The sequence below is a fragment of the Anastrepha obliqua genome, chromosome 1, assembly GCF_027943255.1.
Source record: "Anastrepha obliqua isolate idAnaObli1 chromosome 1, idAnaObli1_1.0, whole genome shotgun sequence".
Lineage (NCBI taxonomy): Eukaryota > Metazoa > Arthropoda > Insecta > Diptera > Tephritidae > Anastrepha > Anastrepha obliqua.
The window spans coordinates 26911286-26937362 of NC_072892.1; the positions used below are offsets into that span (position 1 = coordinate 26911286).

A 26077-nucleotide genomic window follows, 5' to 3' on the forward strand; every position below is an offset into this window, starting at 1 on the left:
ACAGCATAAATCATTTCCCAGGGAACATGGAAACAGGTTGAGTATGTATGTCTGTAAATATATCATTGCGGTAAATATTCCCGTTATATATTTTTAGAGCTGCTATAACTTTACTAAAACTATTTAATGGTTGCTGGGGATTTTAGCCCTGCACCAAATCACATCACATAATTTCCTTTGAAATGTCGGTCTCTTTGAAAGCTGCAAACGTATGAGGTTCACTGCTTATATTTTCAGTTTGCAATCTTTATTTTTTATTATTTAATAATATTTGATTTTGGTTTTAGAATTTATTGAACTAATCTTATTTTTCTCAAAGCCATTTAGTTAATAATCGACATATTTCATCTACTTTTTGAAAGTTTCAGATTCACACGACAATTGATTTTTTCAAAACAACAACAAACATAATTTTTTTTCTTTTCTAAACAAAAAAAAACGCAACTAATTTATGAATATTTAATATCTGGAAAGTATTACTAAATAAAAACTCCAAGTTAATAAAAATAATTGCGACTTAAATTAAAAGAATTTTATATATAGCTAATAAATTTGTATCTTAAAGCGTCGGATAAGCGATTTTTATATGAACAACCAGTTTGCTAAGCAAATAAGTTATATTTTAGACATGATAAAAATAGTTTGTAACAAAATTTTTAAAACAGAATTTGTCTTAAAATGTAATAGATTCTTTTTTTCTTTTTTTTTTCTTTTTAATAAAGCTCAATTCTTAGCTGTTATACTGCCAATTTTGTAACCCAAACACGTATAATTTATGCAATTTTTAATTTTAATAGAATAAAAACAATACTGGTATGCCATTTGATCCAACCTCGAATGCAACGCATTTCGCCTTTACACAGTTTCAACTTTGTCTGCTCTGCCGAAGCAAACATTTTTGCCGCATAAGCTGCTGTATAACAGTTCAGTTCGCTAACAGTGCGTGCGTGCATGCACAGGAGTATATCTGTGTATGTGTGTGCATGATTCTTTTATAACTATACAAATACAAATACAAATGTCCGCTTAATCCGCTTGTTTCTTCACCACCGTAGGCGGTGGTGGCGCTGGCACCGTGGGCCGTTTCGTCAGCATCATGTGCGGTGAAACGGGCGTTGTGGGTGTGATACGTGTTATCGGCGCTGGTGTTTGTGTTTGCGCTTGTGCTGTGCTCACAGCTGATGTTTTCGTCACCGATCCTGTTGTAATTGACGCCGCACTTGTCGTTTCTGATAGCGGCTGCTGCAGTGGCGCGCAAATATTGGCATTCGTATTCGAATTTGAACGCGAATGACCGCCACTACCAATGCTGTACATACTGCTAGTGCTGTTTCTGTTACTGCTGCCGCCACCGCTACTGTTTATGTTCGCATTTTGTTCCGAATTCAATAGCCGCTGATTGTGTTGATTTTCGCGCATTGCCGTCACCGCATTGTTATCGCCACAATTTTCGCTGCGTAACTTTTCGATGAATTTCTCAGTGGTGCGTGAAACTATGCCAATTCCACCGCCACCCATGCCACCATTAGCACCACCACAGCCATTACCCGCTTCAGTGGTTTGTGTTTGTGTTGGCGTTGTCTCGTCATCACTTTTACCACCGCCACTGCCACTGAGACCTAGCACCATGGGTCGTTTCGGTATCTTTGGTTTTTGTGGCAAATCTGGCTTGAATACCAGTGAACCTATGCTCTCAGTGCTTTTGCGATCCGCCACCGGTGAGGGTAAATTATCCAAACCGAAGAATTGTGTACGTGTCATGGGCACCGGTTTGGCTGACAACGGCGGCTCAGGTGGTGGGCCGAGCGGTGTCTGCTGCGTAGGCGGCTGTTGGAACTGTGGCAACTTTGGTAATGGCGGCTTTTCCGGCTTTTCTGTGCTACTACTGCTATTACCATTGTTATTGTTATTATAATTATTATTAACTGCTAGCGGAGCAGGTGTGGTGACTGTGGCGGCTGCTGTGTTGTTAGGAAAGAGTTCTTTAACGCGTGAGTTCATCTCATCGTTGCGTTGCGAGTCATTGTTGATGGTAGGGATTTTCTCCACTACTTTGGCGGCGCTTGGCGGTGAGGGCGCATAGGCTTTTTGACGGCGTATGGTACCGTAACGTGGACTCTCAAGAGAATCTGCAAAAAGGAAAGTGTATTAAACAGATTTTACGTTTGAAAATGAATCATTCAACAAGAAAAAAATATAAAAAATATAAAAAAAATTGAAAATAAAACAAAAAAAAATAATAAAAAAACAAAAGAAAAAAAGTTTTTGTATTTATACATTTGTGATGGGAGCGCCGGTTAGCACGAGAAGTGACTGGCGCGCTTTTTTAAACTCGACAAGAAATCGCGTAGGCGGTTATCGCGTCAATCAAGAGGAAGATGAAGATAGAAGTGACTTTTATTCTCTTGATTCTAATTTACGATCTGCCTCTAACCCAGAGTGGAAACTCCGTTAAAAGAAATCTTAAAAATTGCAAAAATATCGGCAAGGTCGGAGACTTTAAAGTAGCTCAAACAATTATTCTCCCAGTTCACACGTCTTCTAAATACTCTATCCGGCAAAAACAAAATTAAAATAATTTCAACATAGTGTTTTGGGCTGTCCACCTATCCAAAGTATCTTTAATCTTTTGATGCCTTTCTCGATGTACTCAAAATAAGCGTTTCTTTCATCGCCCTCAGCAATCGGGCAAAATAGAGATTTTAAAAATACCTAATTTTATTCTTTCGCGCACTCTCAAAACCGCTTCGAACACGCAAAAGTTGTTAACGAATCGAAAATCATATTAGCTCCCTCCCTAGCACTCACCCGTGTCATTTCGATCCAAATGTTCGTTCGAAGAGCCAGATTTGCTTTTACCCTCCACAAAGAGTTTGCTGCGCACTAGTGTCACAAAGAATTCCACTTCTCCCTCGAAAAAGTAATCCCACTGACTAATAAGCAGCTCCACAATCACATTCACAGCCGATGAACTATTCACCTGTCCCAAATAGTCTGCCGGATTGCTTTTATCTACACGCGGCCACAACATATTTGGCGACATAACAATTGCCACATTTTGCGAGCTCATCTTGTTTTGATCCACGTTCTGCGTGACCAGCCAGAGAAAGCGCGTTAGATAGCGCAAGTTCACGTAATTCGCCTTCGGCAACTTGGCCAGCGTCGCTTTGATGGCCACCTTGCGTTCCGCTTCATAGCCTCGTTCCGCTGCATTAATAAAGTCTTTGTAGTATTTGTAGGTAAGCAGCGGTTCGGGTAGTTCACGCAAATACAGCTTGAGTATGGAGCCAATGACATGCGGATCCTGATACTCTAACGGTAAAGGTGTCTTCACATATTGCGCTTCCAGCGCGTGCTTCATGCGTCGCAACTTGGTGCTGGCACAGCCCACACGCAGTAAGCCCTCCTCGTAAAGACCATTCTCGATGAGACAGCAAATGCACAGCTCTATAATGTAGGAAATCTCACGATTCGTCGAATCTAAATGCTCTGTAAGCGATGTGCCAAAGCGTGATTTAGCCGTCGACTGTATGATATCTTGTATGGATGCAAGTGAGCCGTTCACCTTCTGTAACGCACGCTCGTGATAGTTGCGCTGATAGAGCACATAGTCGCGCACGCTCTGGACGATGACATCCTCTTTGGTAATCAGCTCGAACATGAGTGCGGCAAGCGAGTCACGCTCTTTCTCCAACTTCACTTCACATTGTTCCTGTTGGTCTTTGATGTGATTGATTTTAGCGGGCGCCTCGTCCAAGCGTACGGCGGCCTTGAGAGGAGGCAAAGGCAAAAAGAAGAAGGGAGAAGAAAGGCAAAAGGTTAAAATTTGCTTACAATTCTTTATAGAATATATATAAAAAATATCTGTATACTAAGTACTATTGTACCAAAACAAAATTTATTTTTTAATCACAGATTATACGAGTATATATATATTAGGGTGGTCCAAAAAAAATTTGTATGCTGCCGCCCCCCAAAATAGTAAAGAATGAAAAATAAAAAGACCCGTATTTTTTTTTTTTTAATCAGACCATATTTAATGGTGCCGCCGGGGCTTTGAAATATCCCATGTATTTTGCATGGGAAAAAAATACTTTTTCGTAGATTTCATGTAAAAACCTGGAAAATGAATATATTTTAACCGGATAACTCAGTTTCTCTTCATAATTGGTCAGGGAATAACAACCAATTATGAAATAATTAATTTTTTTTGTATTAACTATTTTCATAAAAGTAATATAAAATATTGTTTTTCGATTTTTTCTTAGATTTTCGTTTTATGGGGGCTTTTTGGGGTTCTATAAAAAATAGTTAATGCAAAAAAATTAATTATTTCATAATTGGTTGTTATTCCCTGACCAATTATGAAGAGAAACTGAGGTATCCGGTTAAAATATATTTATTTTCCAGGTTTTTACATGAAATCTACGAAAAAGTATTTTTACATGGGATATTTCAAAGCCCCGGCGGCACCATTAAATATGGTCTGATTAAAAAAAAAAAAAATACGGGTCTTTTTATTTTTCATTCTTTACCATTATGGGGGGCGGCAGCATAAAAATTTTAATATAAATTTTTTCCCATGCATTTTTGGACCACCCTAATATATATAGGTATATAATTGGCGCGTACACCCTTTTTGGGTGTTTGGCCTAGCTCCTCCTCCTATTTATGGTGTGCGTCTTGATTTTATTCCACAAATGGAGGGACCTATAGTTTTAAGCCGACTCCGAACGGCAGATATTTTTATGTGGTGGTTTTTCATGGCAGAAATACACTCGGAGGTTTGCCATTGCTTGCCGAGGGGCGACCGCTATTAGAAAAATGTTTTTATTTTTTTTTTAGTTTTGGTGTTTCACCGGGACTTGAATTTACGTTCTCTCTGTGAATCCCGAATGGTAGTCACGCACCAACCCATTCGGCTACGGCGGCCATAGATTTTTTGACTTAAAAACTCTTTCTGGCTCAGTCACACATGCCAACTCTCCTAACACCCTTCTCTATCTGAACCGATCCCAGCAGGTTTTTTATGGCTAATGGTTATGGTTAATGCCTCGGTGATATTTAGAGTATCACCTACCTAGGCAGGACTTTGGGCGGCTCTACAACAATAACAATTACTGAAACGGCTGTTGAGACTTTTTATTATTCGCTTTTTATTCGCTTACAAAGCCTAATTGACTTAACATCAACTTATCTTGGATTAAATTAAATGAAAAGGCGTCTACTTTTCAGTTTGAGCCTTACGGCACCTCTGGTTGAATACTGAAATTGTCCGAAAAGTATCTTTCCTGGTGTGGTGCTCTCGAATTGGTATGCTGGCAAATGAATTTGCCGCAGCTGTGTTACTCTTGCTGGGCTTTTTTTATGGAATACCTTAAACAAATAAAGTCACGCGGACAATCCCGATACGATTCAGATCCTTTAGACTAATATAATCCGAACCATTCGCGACAGCTAAGGAGTGAAGGGAAAGAACAGTTAAAAAGGTCTTGGGATATTGGGTTCGCAGCAGATGCAACTGCTTAGTCAACCTCGTGAAATCAATTATATGGTATTTTACCAATAATGAGACAATTTAATTTTTCAAATAAAAAAAAAATGCTGTATGGAAAAAATTATTTATGTACACATAAATTATTCTAATTAATTTTTATTTTTATTTTTTAATTTAATATTACTATATTTTTGAATTTTTTGTTATTTTACTTTTTATTTTTTTTTTTATTTTTTATCTTTTTTTATCTTTTTTTATTTTTTTATATCTTTTTATATCGTTTTTATCTTTTTTCAATTTTTTATCTTTTTTAATTTTTTATCTTTTTTTAATTTTTTTATCTTCTTTTAATTTTTTATCTTTTTTTAATTTTTCTAACTTTTTTTACCTTTTTTTAATCTTTTTTATTTTTTTCCATTTTTTCCATTTTTTTTATTTTTTTAATTTTTTTTTAATTTTTTTATTTAATTTTTATATTTTTTCATTTTTTCATTTTTTTTATTTTTTTCTATTTATTTATTTATTTTTTTAATTTTATTTTTATTTTTTTTTTAATTTGTTTTATTCTTATCTTTTTTACTTTAATTTCGTTTTTATTAATATTTATTATTTTATCAATATTATTTTATTATTATTATTATTTTATTATTATTTTATTAATATTTTATTATTATTTTATTATTATTTTATTAATACTTTATTATTATTATTTTTTATTACTATTTCGTTTTTATTCTATTATTTTTTTTATTAATTTTTTTTATTTATTCTTATTTTATTTGCATCTTATTTTTAATCTTCTTTTACTTTATTTTCTTTAATTCGTTTCATTGTATTTTATTTAAATTTATTTTATTATATTCTTATTTGATTTTTTTTTGGAATTTAATTTTCATTACCATTTTTATTTTTAGGCTTATTTTACTTTATTTTATGTTATTTTTATTCTTCTTTATTTTATTTTATTTTATTTTATTTATTTCATTTTATTTTATTTTTATTATTTTTTTATTTTATTTTATTTAAAGTTATTTTATTTATTATATAGAGAAAATTTCAAATTTACATTCGGTAACAACAAAAAAATACAGAAATACCACCCTTTAGTGTCGATCGAAACGTTATGCGCCAAACTCATTCGCTTTGTCAATAACCAACAGCACCTCCCCTTCTTACCGCTCCATCCATGTTCCATAAACTTCACAGCTGTTCGTTGCACTTCACACCGCGATAAGCGAATATTTCGCAAATATGATTTTACAGCCCAATCAATGACAGTGACATCAGACAGAAATAAAAAAAAGCACGCGTGTGAATGGCAACGCGATATTGAAGAAAAAATAACCGCAAAAAAGTACAAAAATAGAAAGGTGAGACTCTGCATCAGCACCGAGGCATTTGATGGAGTATACTGATGCTGAGACGCGTTTATGGCTGAGGGGTGAGTAGTGGGGTGTTCGAAAAACGCAAATTTAATCAATAAACTTCTGACTAAGCCAAATGAATAATCGCGCTTGCACCTATCCATATATTTTTATTCGCACAAAAATCACAATTCGTACTTACATACATACAATTGGACAATAGGGTACACACATACATATATATAAATTGAATAAGATTGAAAGTTTATTTGAAAAGTTGCAAGCAAAACAAACAAAATTAAAATTGGGAAATAAGTGAATTTATCTCTTTTACGACCTCAGAACAAAATGGTCGTCCCATAGGCAGAGGGTTGTGTTATTGACTGATTTTGAAACTCCTACGCAAGACAAACATTTCTACCAAATGATTTTAACATATAGTAACTTAGTATTTTAGTACCAAGTTTGATAGATCCTGCATTAGTCGCACTGCACTGATGAACCAAAAAGACAAATTATTTATTACTATTGCTTCTGAGTTATTTATTAAAAATACAAACGAATTACACTTCCAAAAACGCACAAAGGAAACAAAATGCTTAGAAGTTGCTTCCATACATATGAAGAAAGAGCAGAGTTCCGAACCACCATTGACTGGCAAGTCAAATTAGCGAGGAAAAATTCAAAATCAAGTACAAGGCAACCTCGTTGCAGCGCGCCTCGTTACAACGAATTTTTCTATTGCATATAAAAGGTCTTGCTTTTGTGGATTTTTTTTTTTTAATAAACTCTATGTGAATAAAAAGTGCACGATAAAGAGGAGCATTACTTGCATATTGTGTTCTCACATTCCTACAATAAAATCGCAGAATATTCCGAAGCGATCGCTTGGGGACATTAAATCATCAAATCAGTTCTACCAAGTAAGGGCAATCTATAAGTACAATACTGATAATAATATCGTAGGTAAAAGATAGGCACAATACAGATATGCTGCTACCAAAAAACTTAAGATTATACGACCATTACACGAGAAGAATACGACGGTATCGGATCTGAGAAGTTTAAAGAGTGATGTGAGTCAAATGTTGCTCGTAGTATGTTGGGGGTGTCAACTAATATATTAACTTGTATGCAGTGAAATCTCAAAGAAACTAAATTTATGGATATGAACAAATTCATACAAAGTTAAAACCTCGACATACGATTTGAAAACATTTTGAAATTTGGAGAACATTTTCTGCACAAAATTTAAATTTGTTTGTGTAGAGTATAAAGAGTGAATATTTCACTCTATACTTACATTTTTTAACGGAACTTTGACGGTTTAAATTATATTATGAAAATGTTACATAAAAAATCAAAATTTCTTTTTAATATCTATGGGTATTTTTTATGAGAAGTTTTCCAAAAATTAGATTTTTTCAAGGGACAGAGCAAACAGTTTGCTTTCATTCAAAGAAATATCATGAAACTATCAACCACCAACTACAATTCGGAAGTAGACAGTTTCGAAATTGACTTAAAAAGTTTTTTTTAATAGCTATCGCTCCTCAAAGTCGCAGACCAGATTTTATTGGTGGAAATAATCGACCGAATGAGTCGACAAAACTTCCCCCGCAAGACGAACGCAGAATTGGAAGGTTCTCCAAATAGAATCCCATGATGAAAAAAAATCGCGTAAGCGGTTATCGCGCCAATTAAGAAGAAGATGAAAAAAAGAGTGAACCTAAATGTTTTGACATGACTCTTTGCAGAAGACTACGGGAAGCTGGATAAGCAGCTAACAGCCCACGATAAAAGCCACTCCTGACACCAAAACATTTTGAATTTGCAAGAAAACATGTTAGCTGGACAGCTGACATGTGGCGTAATATTTTATGGACTCACGGGTCAAAAATAGTTTTATATGACGGCACGGGTTCACGACAATATGTTCATACGTCCACCTGACACCGAAAATCAGCCTCAATGCACTCGAAAAACCATTAAACAAGACGAAAGAATAAATCATGAATTAAATTAGAAAACGATGAATTGATAATACAGAAAATGTTTAAATAAATATGCATATGATCAGAAATGTTTAAATAAAACAAAACAGAGTTAAATTTCAGACAAATTTATTTTATCTCCTTCAAAATATAAGCTGTCTGAAGCAACACACATGTGCCAACGTTTAACCGAGTCCTCCATGCACCCCTGGTAGGCCGACGAAGGGATGACCTTCAGCTCCTTCGTCGCATTCTCTTTAATCTCCTCTATCGACTGAAATCTCCTTCCACGAAGTGGTAACTTCAACTTGGGAAACAAATAAAAAGTCGCACGGGGCCATATCAGGTGAACACGGTGGTATTTATTCGTGTTTGGTCAAATAATCCAGCACAATTTGAGCTCGCTGCGATGGCACGTCATCATGCTAAATCTAAGAATTGTTTGCCCACATTTCCGGCCATTTGCGACGTGCAGCATCTCTCAAACGGATAAATAATATTCTTTATTGACTGTCTGGCCCGATGGAAGGTACTCATGGTGCTCTACACCTTGACAATCGAAGAAAACAAATATATGTATGTATGTAGGAGACACATTGCCATATTGCCAATTAAAATGACGGGATGTTAACACCATTACCAATGTACCTACGTACAAATATGCGTCACATGTGAAGTGATTGACAGACACTACTCAAAAACTGATTTTGGTCACTGTAACACTTTTAAAAGTCTTCGTTTCTTTACATTAAATAACGTACACTTTTTGTTCGTGTTGTTATTGCTATCGCTACAAAACCACTAGTCACCACAACACATGCCATGTACGGCAAGCGGACTTCCTAAACAGTTAAGAGCCACACGATTAAATTAAAAATAAATATAAGGTAATATAAAAAAGAGGAAAAGCAAAACTGCAGAAAAGAAAGAAACCACCAACAATAAGTTTCAAAAAGCAACTCACTGTAAAATCTGCTCCAAAGACACAATTTCAAGCAAACATTGCAGAAAAAGCAGATCAAAAACCGATTAAACGGTCCAATCAGCAAATGACCGACAACAATGACGAAATTCAACTCAGTTTTAGCAAACGGAGTTGATGCAATCATGTCAGTGGCAAAAGTAACTAATGTGGAAAAGTGACAAATTCGTTAGAAAACGTAAATGGTCAAGTGACATACAATCGACAACAAAAGGAGTGACTAGTCATGGCAAGAAAGAGGAGTAGAAATCACAATTAAAGCAAACAATTTATTTGATGAAGTTCGCATGCTTAGTAAGCGATATTCGTGCTTGCGTATTATATTAATAAGTTAATGAAATACCCTACTCCAATACTAAGAGTAAGTACAGTCTGTTTAATAGAAGCGTGTCCGCCATAAGTCAGAAACTATTTAATATTCATTATACGCAATGTATTCAAGGAATACGCAGGCTTGTTGTAGATCTTCGACAGCAAAAACAACGACGTAGAAATTTATCGCTGAGTCACTTGGACGGTACATCAATTTTGTTGTAAATGCTCTTAAGCCCAAAAAAAAACAACAGAACGCCGTGGTGGTAAAGAGAAAACGAATTGCACTACTGATCATTTATTTGTTACTCTTGCCAAGAGGGATTCTTTTAAGTCATCAAAAGCCATTCCAGCTAAAATTAACAACGTAGTATCAACGAGAATAGGTCGTAAAGTTCCAGGCGGAATAGCTCGCATAGTTCCTCTCTCGAAACAAAAGGAAGAAAGAGGAAAAGTGACTGACCAGTGACTCTGATGTGGACCAGAGAGAATGAAAAAATGGTATAACATACTTTGAAACGATGAAACAAAAATAAATTAGTAAATGAGGAGTTAATAAATTTATTTATTTACTTTTTGAAAATGATCCTGTGTGAAATGTCAGACGTCCAAAGGGCAAGAGTTCTCATCACAGTTCACAAAAAACAACAGTCAAGCACGGTGACGGCAACATAATGATTTAGGGATGCTTATCTTGGTATGGAGTACGACCTCTTCACTTATAACCATTAAAATTGACAAATTTATTTACAAGGACATACTTCAAAAAGTGATGCTACCACTTGCGGAGGAGAGTATGCCACTTCAGTGGCTTTTTATACCCAAAATGCTCCTCAATATTAATACGTGAATGATTTTTACAAAATAATGGTAAAGTTATGGATTGGTCAAGTCAGTAACCCGACGTGAAACCCATTTAAAGTCTTTGGGGAGATTAAAAGAAGCGAGTCGGGAAGGAAATATTCAAAAAATAAGAAGGATTTATGGCAACAAATCAAAGAACTATGGTATTCCATCTGATTTAGGATTATCAATTCTATGACAAGTCGAATAGAAAGTCTATACAGGTGGCAGTAAAATGGATTGTGGTGTTAGAGCTGGTTTATATTCTTATACTTAGAATTGAAAAATCTGTGCGTCTTCCCAATACTTGCAGTGTCTTCCAAGCGGAAGCTTGTAGGCTACTAATCGCAGATTTCTCTTTTAAAGAAAATATCGCTATTCTTTCCGATAGCCAAGCTGCTACAACTGAATACAGCTGGATTCGGCTACAACCTCTAAGTTGGTGGAACAAACCATAAAGTTACCTTAATCTGGGTCCCGAGACATCGGAACATTGAACGTAACGAAAAAGCAGATGAAGAGGCAAGAGAGGATCTGCCAACAATAACGTTCTTGCAATACCGGTATTCGCACCATTAGGTGCAGTCAAGAATACAATTTCCCTAAAATACCTCCGAATCGCGGATTGTAGATGGAGAAGCCAGAGGAAGTACAAAATTTGCAGAACGTTATGGCCCACTTACAACCTCAAGCAATCGTCGACATTGATAAACGACGGGACGCCTGGAGACTAACGGCAGTCATAACTGGCTTTTTGTCTGAACAAGCAGCCAAGATCCCTCACAATACATACTGTCACAGTTGCAAACAACCGGAGAAAAAGGAAACAATTTTCCATTTCCTCTGCGAATATCCTGCCCTATGAAAGGGCAGAATGTTAACCCTGGGCAAACCGCTGTTCGAGAGTCTCGAACAACTGTCTGGCTTGAATGTCAACAATCTAATAAGATTCTTAAACCGCACAGACTGGATACCGTCTTGCTGTAAATAATCGTTAACCAAGTTGGTAACGAGGATAAGGCAATAAAATGGTGCAAGGCCTATTTTTGTAACCCTAGAGTTTTAGTGTATTAATCTATTTTACGAGTATTAATCTATGAAGGGGCTAGGGATAGTCAGTAAGTATAATATCTTAAAAATATTGTGTAAAAATTTCAAGTCAATCCGACAAATACTTTTCGAGTTATTCAACAATTAACAAAGGGCGCTTGGGCGCTCCGAAGCGTTCGACAGCAAGTAGCTACCAACAGAACCGCTCGGTAGATTTCAATAAAATTTATACTGCTTTTGAAAAACATAAAAAACTCGTCCCGGATCGAAGGATTTCTTTTTTTGAAAAATTTCGATTATTTTGAAACAATTAATTCTCGGTTTTTTTCTCGAAAATCTGAAAAATATTTCCTGAGGCCGCCATATTGTTAATTTTGAAAAACAAAAAAAAGCTTCGATCAGGCACAAGATTATCTATTAATAAAACTAATTTCTCGTGTCCGATTGATTTTAGATGAATCTCCAAGGACTTGTGATGATCACAGCAAGGGGCTTCTGCAGAAACAGGTCACAGAAACAGCGATAACTTTTACAATAAATAATTTTTTTTTTTTTAATTTTGCTAAAGTCCAGTCGAAACATGATGTATTAACCTTTTGGGGACGGAGCCGCTCGACGGGTGAGCGTCGCTGAGGACGAGAGGTATTGGAGTGCGCAGTAATGAAAATAAATACATTGAACGTTATAAAAACTAAGGCTTTATTTAACACAAGAAAACTTTTTCATGAAATCAAAAAATAATTATAAACAAACAAATTGAAAAAAAAAACAAGAAAAAGACGTTTGATTGTATTTACATATGTATACGTTTTTTATTCCGGCATTGTGTGGTATCGATCAAATTGACGAATAATGCCGCCATTATCAGGTTCAAGGTAATATTCGTCAGAACTGTCACTATCTAACGTATCATCTATAAATCACTTAGCGATTGTGCGTAGAATAAATATAAAATATATAAAAAGCCGGTGCCTGTGACTGTGAAATTCCTGCGCGGCTAAATGCCGACACGCGTCCGCAACGCTAAAACGGCTTGGGCGGCTATATGCCGACACTCGTCCCCAAAGGGTTAATACGAGGGGTGCCTTTTATTTGGCAAGATGTGGCAACCCTGGTGTTGCAATCTGGCAACTGACAGCTGTATCGCAAAGTTTGAAATTTTTTTACTTTTACGTACTCAGAACGTTTTGAAATACAAGCGCTATTTGTGTTGTTTACAGTGACTTAAAAGATTCATCTCGGTCCAAAAATGGAATTAAATCGTGAACATTTTCGTGGGATTATTTTTTACAACTTTCGACGTGGATTAACTCAGCAACATTGCATGGATGAACTTAATTCATTTTTTGGCGATGAAGCTCCATCAAGGACCAGTGTTTATCGATGGTATGGTGAATTCAATCGAGGTCGTAGTTCACTCCAAGACGAATTTCGTGAAGGTCGTCCAAAATCAGTTGTTGTTCCGAAAACCATTGATGCTGTGCGCGAACTGATATTTCAAGATCGTCATGTGACCAATCGTGAGATTGAGACAATCTTAGGCATTAGTGGGACCAGCATACATTCAATATTGCATAAACATTTGACTGTCAAAAAAATTTGTTCGCGTTGGATCCCACACAATTTGTCAATCGCTCAAAAAAAGGCTCGTGTCGATTGGTGGAAGGAAATGCTCAAAAAATACGATCGCGGGGCTTCGAAACACGTCTATGACATCGTGACAGGTGATGAATCATGGATTTACGCGTATGAGCCCGAAAGTAAACAGCAGTCGACTGTATGGGTGTTTCAAGATGAGCCAAATCCAACAAAAGTTGTTCGCGCACGAAGCACTTCCAAGCAAATGGTCGCCTGTTTTGTCGAAAAAACCGTACCACTAGAACAACGCAGAACAGTAAATTCTGAGTGGTACACAACCATTTGTTTGCCAGTTGTCTTCCAAGAAATTAGGAAAACCAATCGCCAAAGACGGATCACTCTTCACCAGGACAATGCAAGCTCTCACACATCGGTTCAAACAACTGCATTTTTGAGCACCCAAAATATCAAATTAATGGGTCATCCGCCGTATAGTCCTGACTTGGCACCGAATGACTTCTTTTTATTCGCGTACGTAAAAAACAAACTGAGGTCAACGTTTTTCGACACCTGAAGAAGCGGTGGCGGCATTCAGAATGCATGTTTTGCATTTACCTCATTCAGAGTGGCAAAAGTGCTTCGACAATTGGTTCAAACGCATGTGTATAGATCTTCATGGAGAATATTTTGAAAAACAATAAAGTGATTTTCGATGATTAAAATTTGTTTTTGTACTCTAATCCCGAAATATGTAAGGCAGCCCTCGTACTATGTTTTTATTTTTGTAAAATAAAGTAATTGATTAGCAAAAAAAAATTATTGAAAATCATCATTTCTTCGAACCTCTGACGACCCCTAACCCCTGAAATAAAAACCACATACAATTGAATATATGTTTTTGTTTTGTGCAATCTCATATACTGTAGCGTGTTTTAATTTTGACGGCGAACTATCGGCCGACGAAGTTCGGTAAACGAATTAGTTTTGTTTATATTTTATAAACTTAAAAGTTAAAATTAAACCAAAAAATTAGTTTCTTTCTGTACTCTCACACAGGACTTCCATTATGCGCCAATGTGTAGGCAATAGCAAAACCTACATACACACACATACATATGTAAATATGTATGTTCATATACTGTTACAAAAACAAAAAAGAAGCGCTCACAGTTGGAAATTAGTTTTGAATTGGCAAATGACTGAATGAATATAAAATATGAGGAAATATGAAAGGTGTCCATAGAAAGGCAGCGATCGTTAAACGGCGGAAGGTGACAATGTCAAAATTAAACTGTCACATTTTGTGTAACAAAAAACAGTTATGTGCCTACCTACTTTAGCAGACAACGCGCGCACAACCAACAGTAATGCAAACACAAACAACAATTCAACAATATTTGAAGGTTCAAACAAAAAGAACAACAATAATAATAACAAAAAAGAGGTAAAGCAAAAGCCAAAGCCAAAACCGAATCCGAAGCTCAGGCAACAAAAAAAACGAGTGATAAACTTAATATTTGTAGCGAATTAAAAAAAAAGTTCATTACGTAATCACCGGCACGCCCAACCGCAAAACACACTGACACTGCTCAGCTGCAAGATTTGAATGTCCACCACATGCATGTACTATATACATATATGTGTGTGTGCAGCAGACTACTCGCCGACTCAAGTTGATTTCATGTGGCTGAAGAGCTGTGGTTTCGTGTAATCACAATAGCCGCATGCGAAAGGCAACTTATGGTAATGAAAAATAAAATAATAATAACAATAAAATAAAAATGAACTCAAACAAAAACAAAAAAATCAAAATCGAATTATACAATTGTTAAATAAATTTAAATGATGAATATCGAAAAGAAAATAGTGCGGAAACAAATTTAACAAAAAAAAATTAAATAAAAGTAAAGACAAGGCAATTTAATTATGTTTAGCTGGCGCACTGACATTCAACCTTGGTTTATTTGTTTGATTACTAACGTTATAACGTGTTGTTTGTTGTTGTTGTTGTTGTGCTTAGCATTATCTTCGCATTACTGTCGTAATTTTTTTTTGTTGCTTCAATTGGCATTGCTGATTGCTGGCCAACTCCAACTGATTAACAGCGTTGACTAACCATCCAACCTGACAAAAATCGAAAAATGAAAAAACAAAGAGTGGTTGTTAAACATGCAAATGGGCGTGGCCGTAAACGATTATACGCACCATTAGCATAGTTTAGAAATTATTCAAGGCACCACCAGCGGAAAAAGGAAATATTTACGTGAAATAATTTACATATACAGTGGCTTACATTTAAAATCGGGCAATATTGAAATCACTTGTGCAAGAGGGTATTATAATTTGGCTCACAAAGTGGTAGTAAGTAATAGAGAGCAGTCAGACAGATTTAGCCATGTCTGTCCATCCCTTAGTGCGCGCGTACAATAACCCGAGCTAAATTTCATTACTTGGTACACTTTTTGCTCTTTATCGTAGGTAGGTTGGTATTGAAAATGGGCGAAATCTCTTAATTACCGCGCCCACTTCCCATTAACGTTAATTTCCAAAACAGCAAAAAACGTGATATTTTGTCATAAATAATGCAAAATGATTTAAATCTGGTACAAATAACGAGCCGAAAGAAAAAATAACACAATGTAAAATATGAGAAAAACAGCGCTGCCACGCCCACTTTATGTATGTCATGCCGAAAAGGACTTAACAAAACTCCCGATAAGACATCAATATTATTGATATTAATAAGCCACGCCCATAAAAATAAATAAATATTTGGCGCGTATACTTCTGTTAGGTTTTTGGCCGAGCTTCTCCCCCTATTTGTGGTGTGCGTCTTGATGTTGTTCCACAAATGGAGGGGCCTACAGTTATATGCTGCCGCCGAACGACAAACGATTTTTTATGAGGCGCTTTTTCGTGGCAGAAATACCTACACTTGGTAGTTTTGCCAGTGCCTGCCGAGGGGCGGGCATCTTCATCACCAATTCCTTTTATCCCGTATGGAACATAGGACTTTACACTTCTATGTGAATATATTTTAACATATACTTTCCGAGGGACAAGAACGAATAGACACATCTAACGAATAGTACAATATACCACATTGATCAAAAATTTCCCGGAATATATACATACATACATATATGCATTGAGAAAAATCAAAATAAAAGTTGTTTCCTCAAAAGCGATATTATCGCCTTCAAAGTACTCGCTATCAACTGCAAAGCACTTATACCAGCACTTATGCAGCTCTCAAAATATTTTTAAACATTTCTGGAACTCTCTTTTCGGCCTCCAGAGGCATCTTCGTTCTTTCCATTACTTCTTTTCAGCTGTTAAAACGCGTTTTTCATTATGGTTTTCTGACTCGGTCAAACAAAAACATCGCAGAAGCCGCATCAAGTGAATTCAATGCCTGCTGGATAGTGTTCGTTTCGTTTTTGGTTAGGTTAGGTTAGGCATATCTGGCTGATCTGAAATAGATCTCACATAGACCACAAGGGTCCGTAGTGTTACCAGTGAGTCGATTTAAGCATAATTCGTGATACATGCCTTGATGAGTTTTTGGTAAAAAATGCACGGACAAGGATGGCTCAGTGCACGATGCAAAATAGACGAGCTGATTTCCCACAAATCATTTCTTTTTAGGCAAATTGTTTCACGTAAACGTCTCATAACCCCCAAATAATAGTCCTTATTAACGGTCTCACCTCCTGGCAAAAATTTAAGGTGTACAGTACTGCTGTAATCGATTAATCCATAAAAACAATGAGCATCGCTTTCTTTTTTGACTGAAAATGACTTGATTTTTTTTGGTTTTGGTTTATTCGGAGCTCTCCACTCACTCGCGTGATGTCTGGATTGCGTGTCCTCATAAACCCACGTTGGGTTAGATACAGCATTGGAAATCATGTCTTCGGCGTTATCAAAGCAGTCCCTTGTTTGCATGAAATTCACGTCCATTGAGACCCAAATCATTAACTACAATGTCCTGAAAGAATCCATGGTCACTGTCCAAGTGCTCTGCCAGCTCTCTGATGGTTAATTTGCGGTTATTGATCAACCTTTCGGTCACTTTATTAATGTTTTCTTCAGATTTCGATGTCAACGGCCTGCCAGTATGTTTGTCATCCTCGATGGACTCACGAACTCCTCTAAAACGTGCATGCCACTCGTAAGCGGCTGTTTTCTTTAGAGTTTCATTACCGAAACAGTTTTCCAAGATTTCGAAGGTTGCCGCACCATTGAATCCATTTTTAACGCAAAAATTAATTTAAATTCATATCTAAAGCTGTAAAAAATCGAAAACGCGTACTGATGTAGATTTACTCAAGACAGCGTAACTTTTACAAATGTCAAGCAATGGCGACACAATTTTAGTTGGAATATTTACACACTTATCACAAATGAGGCAACCAAAACAAAAAAACAGAACTCAAATCAGTTGAGTGAAAAATGATGGACACCGCTACCGCTTACCGCAAAGTAAGAATTTTTTAATACGGGCGAAATGGCACCTCTTTATTTAAAAACGACTATAAAAAATGTAAGGAAAACAACAAATATTGGCCATGAATTCAAATACGTCAGCTGGTTCAATAACTACTGTTAAAACAAAAACAAAAGTAACTATAAAATATACGAGATAAAATGCGCTTACGATTATGCTACTTCCTTATCAAATAATACCCAAACAAAAATACAAATATTCTACTATAGCCAATCAGGTTTTATAACAAAAGAGTTTGCCATTTTCTATTTAAAAAATCCGAAGTTAAAAAATATCGCTTACCTTTAACGTTCTAATCAAATTACGATAAGTAGCGTGCAATAAATCTCAAAAAACACGTGTAAAATTACTTAAAAAACTACCAGCTAAGCATGTAATTGCTGAACAAAGATATCTAATCCAATCGGAAAAAAAGAGCGATCACTTAGGAAAAGTCTCTTAATAAAATGTTAGCTATTTAGTAGTGAAATCCAAGATTTGAAATAAATATACGTCTGATTATATGCATATAAATGTAATGTTCTTGTAATCATAGACTTAAATAAATACAAAAGTGTTAAGTGTGCAGATAAACTAATTTTCAGTACCAATTTTGAGTTTGAAACCATGTGTCTGGTGTATCACTTCAATGTAAGAATTTGAAGAATTGTCACGCACGGGTATGTCAACCAAGATAGCGTATCTTCTGTTATGCTAGATAAAATTATGCTGCGATTACTGATTACTCAAGAAAATTGATGCAACAATTTAATCAAATAAAGTAGCAGAGGTAAATTAATTGGCATTTTTCTTTATTCAATTCTCACTGAATATGTTGGAAAAGTAACGGTATTAGCATAATTTAAGTAAAATATAAACTTTGAAGCGTTTTTTCGCTTTATACAAGGTGGCGCAAAATTAATCACCCTATCGGAAGATTTATAATTGTTACTAATGTATACAAACAGACAAACAAAGGAGCGCGCAAAAGTCAAAATAAAGAATTCCATCATTCAAAAATTTTTTTTATTTAGTAAAATCTTTATTCAAAAACAAAATTACATGATTAATTTTGTGTCACCGTTAAAATTAGTTTGTGTCAACGTTCAAATTAATATAGGTGGGATTCTTCGATTTAGACGATTTTTTTCGGTCTAACCTTCAGCTCATTGACAATTAAATAAGTTTGTTGAGTTCTCTATTGAGTCCACAAACAGCACACATTTTTTGGTCGCCTGCTCCAACTTTTTATCTCCCTTATAGTATTATTGAAAAATGTATGGATTAGGTTAGATGGCTGTGAGGGGCCCAATTGGACAAATATTCAAAATTCGTCCGTTGTAATACCATGTAAGGGAAAGGAGAAGGGAGGGAAGAAGGGGCCTTTGGATTAGAGGATGAGGACCATGCTCTTACGATGACGCCGACGGTAGGTAGTTAACGTTCATAATCAGCCGCTTCAAGCTACTGCTGAACTTCACCAGATGTATGATATTTAAACCCGCAGGTGTAGCAAAAAAGTGAGAGCCCAGATGTCTAAATCTTTGCCCGACGATAGCAAGAAGAAGGTGCTGCTGTGAAGAAGCTGAGATGATTCCACCTCGTCCTCCAAACAGCTTCTGCACGGACTTGAGGCTATCCCAAGTTTCACCGCATGAACAGCTAGCGGACAATGTCCGTTAAGGATACCCACCAAATTCGAGAGCTACGGCTTGGTCAGCCTTAGAAGTTCCCTTGAGCGCCCCCGATCTACCCGTGGTCAGAAGGATCTCGCGACTTTGGACTTTTGCGCACTAGCCCAACATTAGCTGAATTGTCACGAAGCCCATCTCTCCAGGAGTTCTCAAGTGAACCCCTAGCCTCTCAAATTTTGCAACCTTTATTTATTCAAAGCTATTTCGATCCCTTGGAAGTAGAAAAGTTTAAGTCAACGTCTATGTGAATAAAAATCTGCTTATGTAGCATATGGGCCTAGATGAAATTATTTTGAAGTTTTTACTTCTTTCAAAAACAATACTACGATGAGAGAAGGTGTTGGTAATAGTCTAATGTTTTTATGTTGATACACTCTTTATATGAATGAATTTGAGTTTCATTTCAATCTGTTAATTCATTCTATGGTTGCAAGCCATTTCGTATCGACGTGCGACAGTATTTTCTACGAAGGAATAAATCAAGTATCGTCCAGTGACTGAATTTTTATTTTTGGAAGATTTAAAGCAAAGGAAATTTATGAACGAATGTTGAAAGTGTATACGGACTTTTCACCATCAATTAGTACTGTAGAAAGATGGCTTACTGAATTTAAACGTGGTCGTCCAAGCCTTGAAAACGTTCCACGTGAACTACGTCCAAAAACAGCAACAATACCAGAAATCGTAGAAAAAATGCAGGATATCTTACTGGAAAATCATCGAGTGACTGAAAGAGATTTAGTAGAAGCCCTAGGCATCTCATTGAGCAGTGTAAGCGATATTTTGACTGAAGTATTGAGTTTCAGAAAGCTGTGTGCACAATGGGTGCCGCATTCGCTTACAATGGAACAAAAACACATTCGAATGCGACTTTCTCAGCAACATTTAGAGTGTTTTCGAAAGGATAAAGTGGATTTTAAGCGTCGATTCATCGCTGTGGATGAGACTTGGGTCTATCACAATGATCCTAAATCAAAACAGGAGGCTAAAAAGTGGTGTGAACCTGGATCATCGCCTCCTTCTGTGCAGAAATCGATGAAAACTGGTAAAACAATAAATTCTGAATATTACCTTTTAGACCAGCTAAAAGAAAAAAAATCGTGAAAAAATACCCAGTTTGCAAAAGGCAAATCTTTTTTCATCTGTACAATGCACTGTGTGGCAAGAGCATTTTGACAATGGCTAAAATGCACGAATTATGGTTCGAATTGTTGGAGCATTCACCGCATTTACCAGACCTTAACGATTTTTATCTGTTTCCAGACCTAAAAAAATGCATGCGTTTTTCATCAAATTGTGAGGTCATAACAGCTGTGGAAGCGTATTTTGCAGCCCTTCCTGATTTTCACTTCAAGCATGGAATTCATAAATTGAAATCACATTAGAACAAGTGTATTGGTGTTCAGGGAGACTATATACAGGGTTGGCCATCTTAAACTGACCCATGCGATTATTAAAAAAATATGGAAAAAGAAACATTTTTTTGTGTTTCGTTGTGAAAAACATTTAATTTAGTTCAAGGAGATTCGTTTACATCACTTTTTGAATATGATATCGCGCAAGTGGTCGCCCTTAGCACGTATTTGGATATGTACAGGGTTGGCCATCTTAAACTGACCCATGTGATTATTAAAAAAATATGGAAAAAGAAACATTTTTTTGTGTTTCATTGTGAAAAACATTTAATTTAGTTCAAGGAGATTCGTTTACATCACTTTTTGAATATGATATCGCACAAGTGGTCGCCCTTAGCTCGTATAGCGTAATGTGCCCGTTTTTCGGCGTTTTCCATAGTTTTGGCCAGCGTCTCGGCCGATATGGCGGCTATTTCCCGTCGGATATTGGCCTTAAGTGCGCCTAGTGTCTTTGGCTTGTTGACGTAAACCTTAGATTTCAAATTACAGTAAAAAGTTATAGGGTTACTCAATGGGTCAGTTTAATATGGCCAACCCTGTATATATATATATAATTGCCGCGTACACCCTTTTTGGGTGTTTGGCCGAGCTCCTCCTTCTATTTGTGGTGTGCGTCTTGATGTTGTTCCACAAATGGAGGAACCTACAGTTTCAAGCCGACTTCGAACGGCAGATTTTTTTATGAGGAGCTTTTTCATGGTAGAAATACACTCGGAGGGTTGCCATGCCTGCCGAGGGGCGACCGCTATTAGAAAAATGTTTTTATTAATTTTGCTTTCACCGAGATTCGAACCAACGTTCCGAATGGTACTTCCGAATGGTAATCACGCACCAACCCATTCGGCTACGGCGGCCGCCTCAGGAAGACTATATTGAATAATAAAAAGTGTATTTCAAAGTTTGAAATTCAAACCATAGAATTGTGTTTTTCTTATCGAACCGCAAAACTTATTGAACAACCTGGTAACTACCCTTCCAGGTTCAGATTATTATTTATTTTCAAAACAGAAACAAAGAGTTTCGAGGGAAGTGAATCAGCTATTCCTGCCAACTTTGAATTTTTTTATGCTACATATAAATAAAATCCATGATTCAATAACAAAAGGTTTGCTCAGTAAGCAAATAATAACGATTGAATCATGAATCAAATCTAAGAAAGCATTGAGATCGGTATTATTTACAATATCTCCGAAAATTTAAATCGAAATTCGTCTATAGATTGCACGATAATAAAGTTCACCAACCAGATTGCGCCTCTAAATTATTATTTTATTTACGAAAACAAAGAATTTGATCAGATGAGATAAGACCTTTAAGCGAAATGTGCAATTAGCTGGAAGGCAAATAAATTCAAATACTCAATAAAAGAACCTGATTTTTTCGCAATTAATAAGGACTTTGGCGATACAATATCGAGTGTTGGTGCAGTTAAACACCCTATACTGTATACTCGCTAAATTAGTAACCGCACATCCGATAGTTTTACACTTGGCACATACACATTTACAAATAGATACGTGTGTAAGTATGTAAGTATGTGTGTGTGTGCACTTCAAGCCTTATTTATTAAGACAACAATGCTAGCAGCGAATTTACAATACTTTAAATAACATTGTGGCATATCATTTACAAGCCATATTGCCGTATTGCTACTTCAATCAATTGGGTTGTGTGCGGACAGCAAAATATAAACGCCTCAGTTGTTGTAAAAACATTTACCTACGAATAAAAAACAATCAATTTAGCAGCTTTCCTACTTTCATTCATTCTTTCATTGACTCATGTATTCTTTCATTTATTTAACCACTTAGGCATTCTCATTCAATTTGCTATTTGGCAGCGCATAAACACTTTAAAGAAACTTAAAAGCAAGTGAGTGCATTCAATGCCCTTTTGGCTGTTGACAACCAAGTCGGCTTCTCCGACGCGCACTTGCACTCGCAATTCGCTTGGTTGCGCACTCTTACAGTGCTCATATGTGTGATTGAGTGTGCGTATGTGTGTGTGTGTATGTAGATATGTAAATAGATAAGTAAATACCTCATAGCTGCGCTTAAGTGACTGATATTCCTGGACTGTACGTGACACATTGCGTTTGAGTGATGAGATCTCTTGGATTTCATTGTCCAAAATTTGCTTCAAACGGCGCACCACTTCGGTCTCTGTCTCCAGTTCATTGTCGACGATGCATTCCGCAATTGACTTCTCAAGTTCGCCTGCAATTGAGTAATGCAAGTTTAGTAAATGGTTGGCTATGTATCATAAATAATACGGTATATATGTACAGCTGTATATACTGCGTACGCTTGCTTAGATATGCACAAATATGGCTGTATGTAATTGAGTATTGCATGGAAAGTAGCAAAACAAAAACGCGCCAAAAAATATATTTAGTTTAATAGAAAAACTGACGGATGAGCAATAAAAAAGCTGTAAAGCTGCTAAACATGAATAAACTGCATAATTAACATTTGGAAGTGTGTGGAAAGGCAGCGAGGCAAAAAGTCACAAGTGGCTATGAATAGTGGATGCGAAATTTGTAGGATTTAGACAATCATGAAAATGGAAATGAGACAAAATAAATATGTACATATATGAATTTATTAATAGTAAAGAAAGTAAAGAACCGAAAATTCAAAACGAAATATACTTATTGGCATATGGATATGTAAGTATGTACACTTGTGCTCCATAATTAAGTCAGTCTATCTTTTTACAATATTTTCGCAATATTTTTCATGCTAAATTTGTTTCCCGTTCCAAATGGATTTAACAAGAATTTGCCTTAAAGATAAGTTATTTTTTTACATTTATTATCAATTCACGTCTTAAACTTCAATAACTTCAAATGTATCTCCAATATTAAAGCCTGGAAACCCCCCAAATGAATTGTGTATTTAATTTCGCTAGAGAAGCACGCGATCAGAAGGAGTATTATGTTGCAGTTTTTCTAAATATCACGCAAGCTTTTGATAAGGTCTGACCTGAAGGCCTATTATATAACTTAATAACTTTATAAAAACTCGAGTTGGACCTTTGGTTTCAATGTCAATCTTTATTCTGTTCTTTAACTAAAATGCTTCGCTCAATCAAACCCCAGCTCGATGGAATTTCACCAACGTTTTCCGCTAGGCCATGCAACTCATAATTCATTAGTTTTTCCTCAAAACTGGTTTTGAGTAAAGTGTGAGAGAAATGGTTGTTACTGTGCGTACCCCATCATAAAGTCACTCGATCTTGGTCACGTAGGCAAAAGTAGTGTTGTAAAGTGTAAGCTGAGCTTTAACAAAAAATATAACATCAGCTAATTGTACATAGTTAGCGAATTTGTGGGGGTGGTCTTAACTACTCTCCTTGTCGAGTTCGAAACGTCCCCGTTTCAGCTACTAAAAAGCTGTGGCTCAGAGGTTCGAATAGTTAGGTTCAAAATACGACTTGTTGGCTTTGTAGACCGGATCGTCATTCGCAGCACGTTAAAGTTGTAAATGGGTAGTTAAAAGCGTTATTAATGTTGAAGCTTGATTGAGCTTAAATTCCATACTTTTGAACAATAAATTTGTTTGATTCTTATACTATGATTACATGATTATACTATGATTACGTTTCTTAAAATTAAAATGAATGTAACTCATCAAAGGATGGTGAAAATTAAACGTAGTTTAAAGAGTCTATTTACAATTCTAATTTTATCAGGAAGTTGTAAATAATCAGAACTGATAATATATTTCATTTTCAGATAAATTTTTTTACGCTTACGAACTTTTTCGCGTCATTGTAGCAATATAACTTCCACCACTTAAACTCTCATACGAAACAAAAAAGGCTCAACAACACTTATCGTAAGTTGCTTTTATGAATGATTTTTCCATCGATCAAGACCGTGCTGCCTAGATCCTTTTCCACAACTTTTTCAACAAATATCTTGTTAAATTTATTTCCTAGACGTCTATTTCTCTTCAAAAATACTTTTTCACCAGGCTCATAGGTTTTCATTTTATTATTTTTATTCCGTCTACCTAAAACGTTCCCCTGCTCTTGGCACAATCTTTCGCGTATCATTTCCAAATCCTCATTCGAAGAGTTATGAAGAATGTCGATAGGTTTAGCATTTGTAATAGAATGAATGGTGTTATTGTACTTATGAGTAGCCAGTAGCACCAATTCAATAGTCTCACTCAGCTGTTGTTGCTCTCTTATGCATCGGGCAATTTCCATTAAGGTTGAATGGAATCTTTCAACCTGCCCATTACTTTGGCTATGTAACGTCGGAATGAAAAATTGTTCGATTGAAAAGTTGTCCCTAAGAAAAGTTTTAATTGTCATCGAATGAAAGGCTTTCTCATTGTCTGAAACAATAGTTTTGGTGTTTTTAAATATTAGGAGTATTTCTAGCAAGGCTTCCTTGATATCTAATGTAGAGCGCGATTGAATTGGTTTTACTACAGCGTATTTCGAAAATTTATCCATACAGGTTAGGAAATGTTGCTTGTCTGTAAAAAAAATGTCCATATGTAAGATCTCGCCAGGTGTCTTTGGAATAGGAGTTTTGCCTATTTCGAGATTTACTGGTTTACGCTGGTATTTATTTTCTAGACATATCTTACAGTTTGCAATGATAGCCTTTAACATTTTTTTGATATTTGGGAAATAATATTCTCGAGAAATTTGTTTAAAGTTCTCTTGCAGACAACGGTGTGCGCGGTTATGCTCTGCAATTACTGTTTCTAATTGATCCGTTTTATTTATCAAATCTATCACAAAAATTTCTGTGTGGAGAAATTTCACTCCCGGGAAGAGTGAAACTAAATCGTTTTGTATTTCGGAAAGTGTTGGTAGGTCACAATGAATCGCGTTCGTAT

At 36.0% G+C, this 26077-nt stretch overlaps 1 protein-coding gene across 1 annotated transcript in view; it reads right to left on the bottom strand.

Annotated features, from left to right (window-relative positions):
- Positions 1 to 217: 217 nt before the first annotated feature.
- Positions 218 to 26077, bottom strand: part of LOC129241427 (rho GTPase-activating protein 92B) — a 38870-nt gene continuing 13010 nt past the window's right edge. Inside the window, exons 3-5 of the mRNA XM_054877729.1 lie at positions 23259 to 23434; positions 2809 to 3769; positions 218 to 2129 (exon numbers count right to left, since the gene is read on the bottom strand). Coding sequence (XP_054733704.1) covers positions 1027 to 2129; positions 2809 to 3769; positions 23259 to 23434 — 2240 coding nt within the window. The 3' untranslated portion in view covers positions 218 to 1026. The remainder of the gene's footprint in view (positions 2130 to 2808; positions 3770 to 23258; positions 23435 to 26077) is intronic.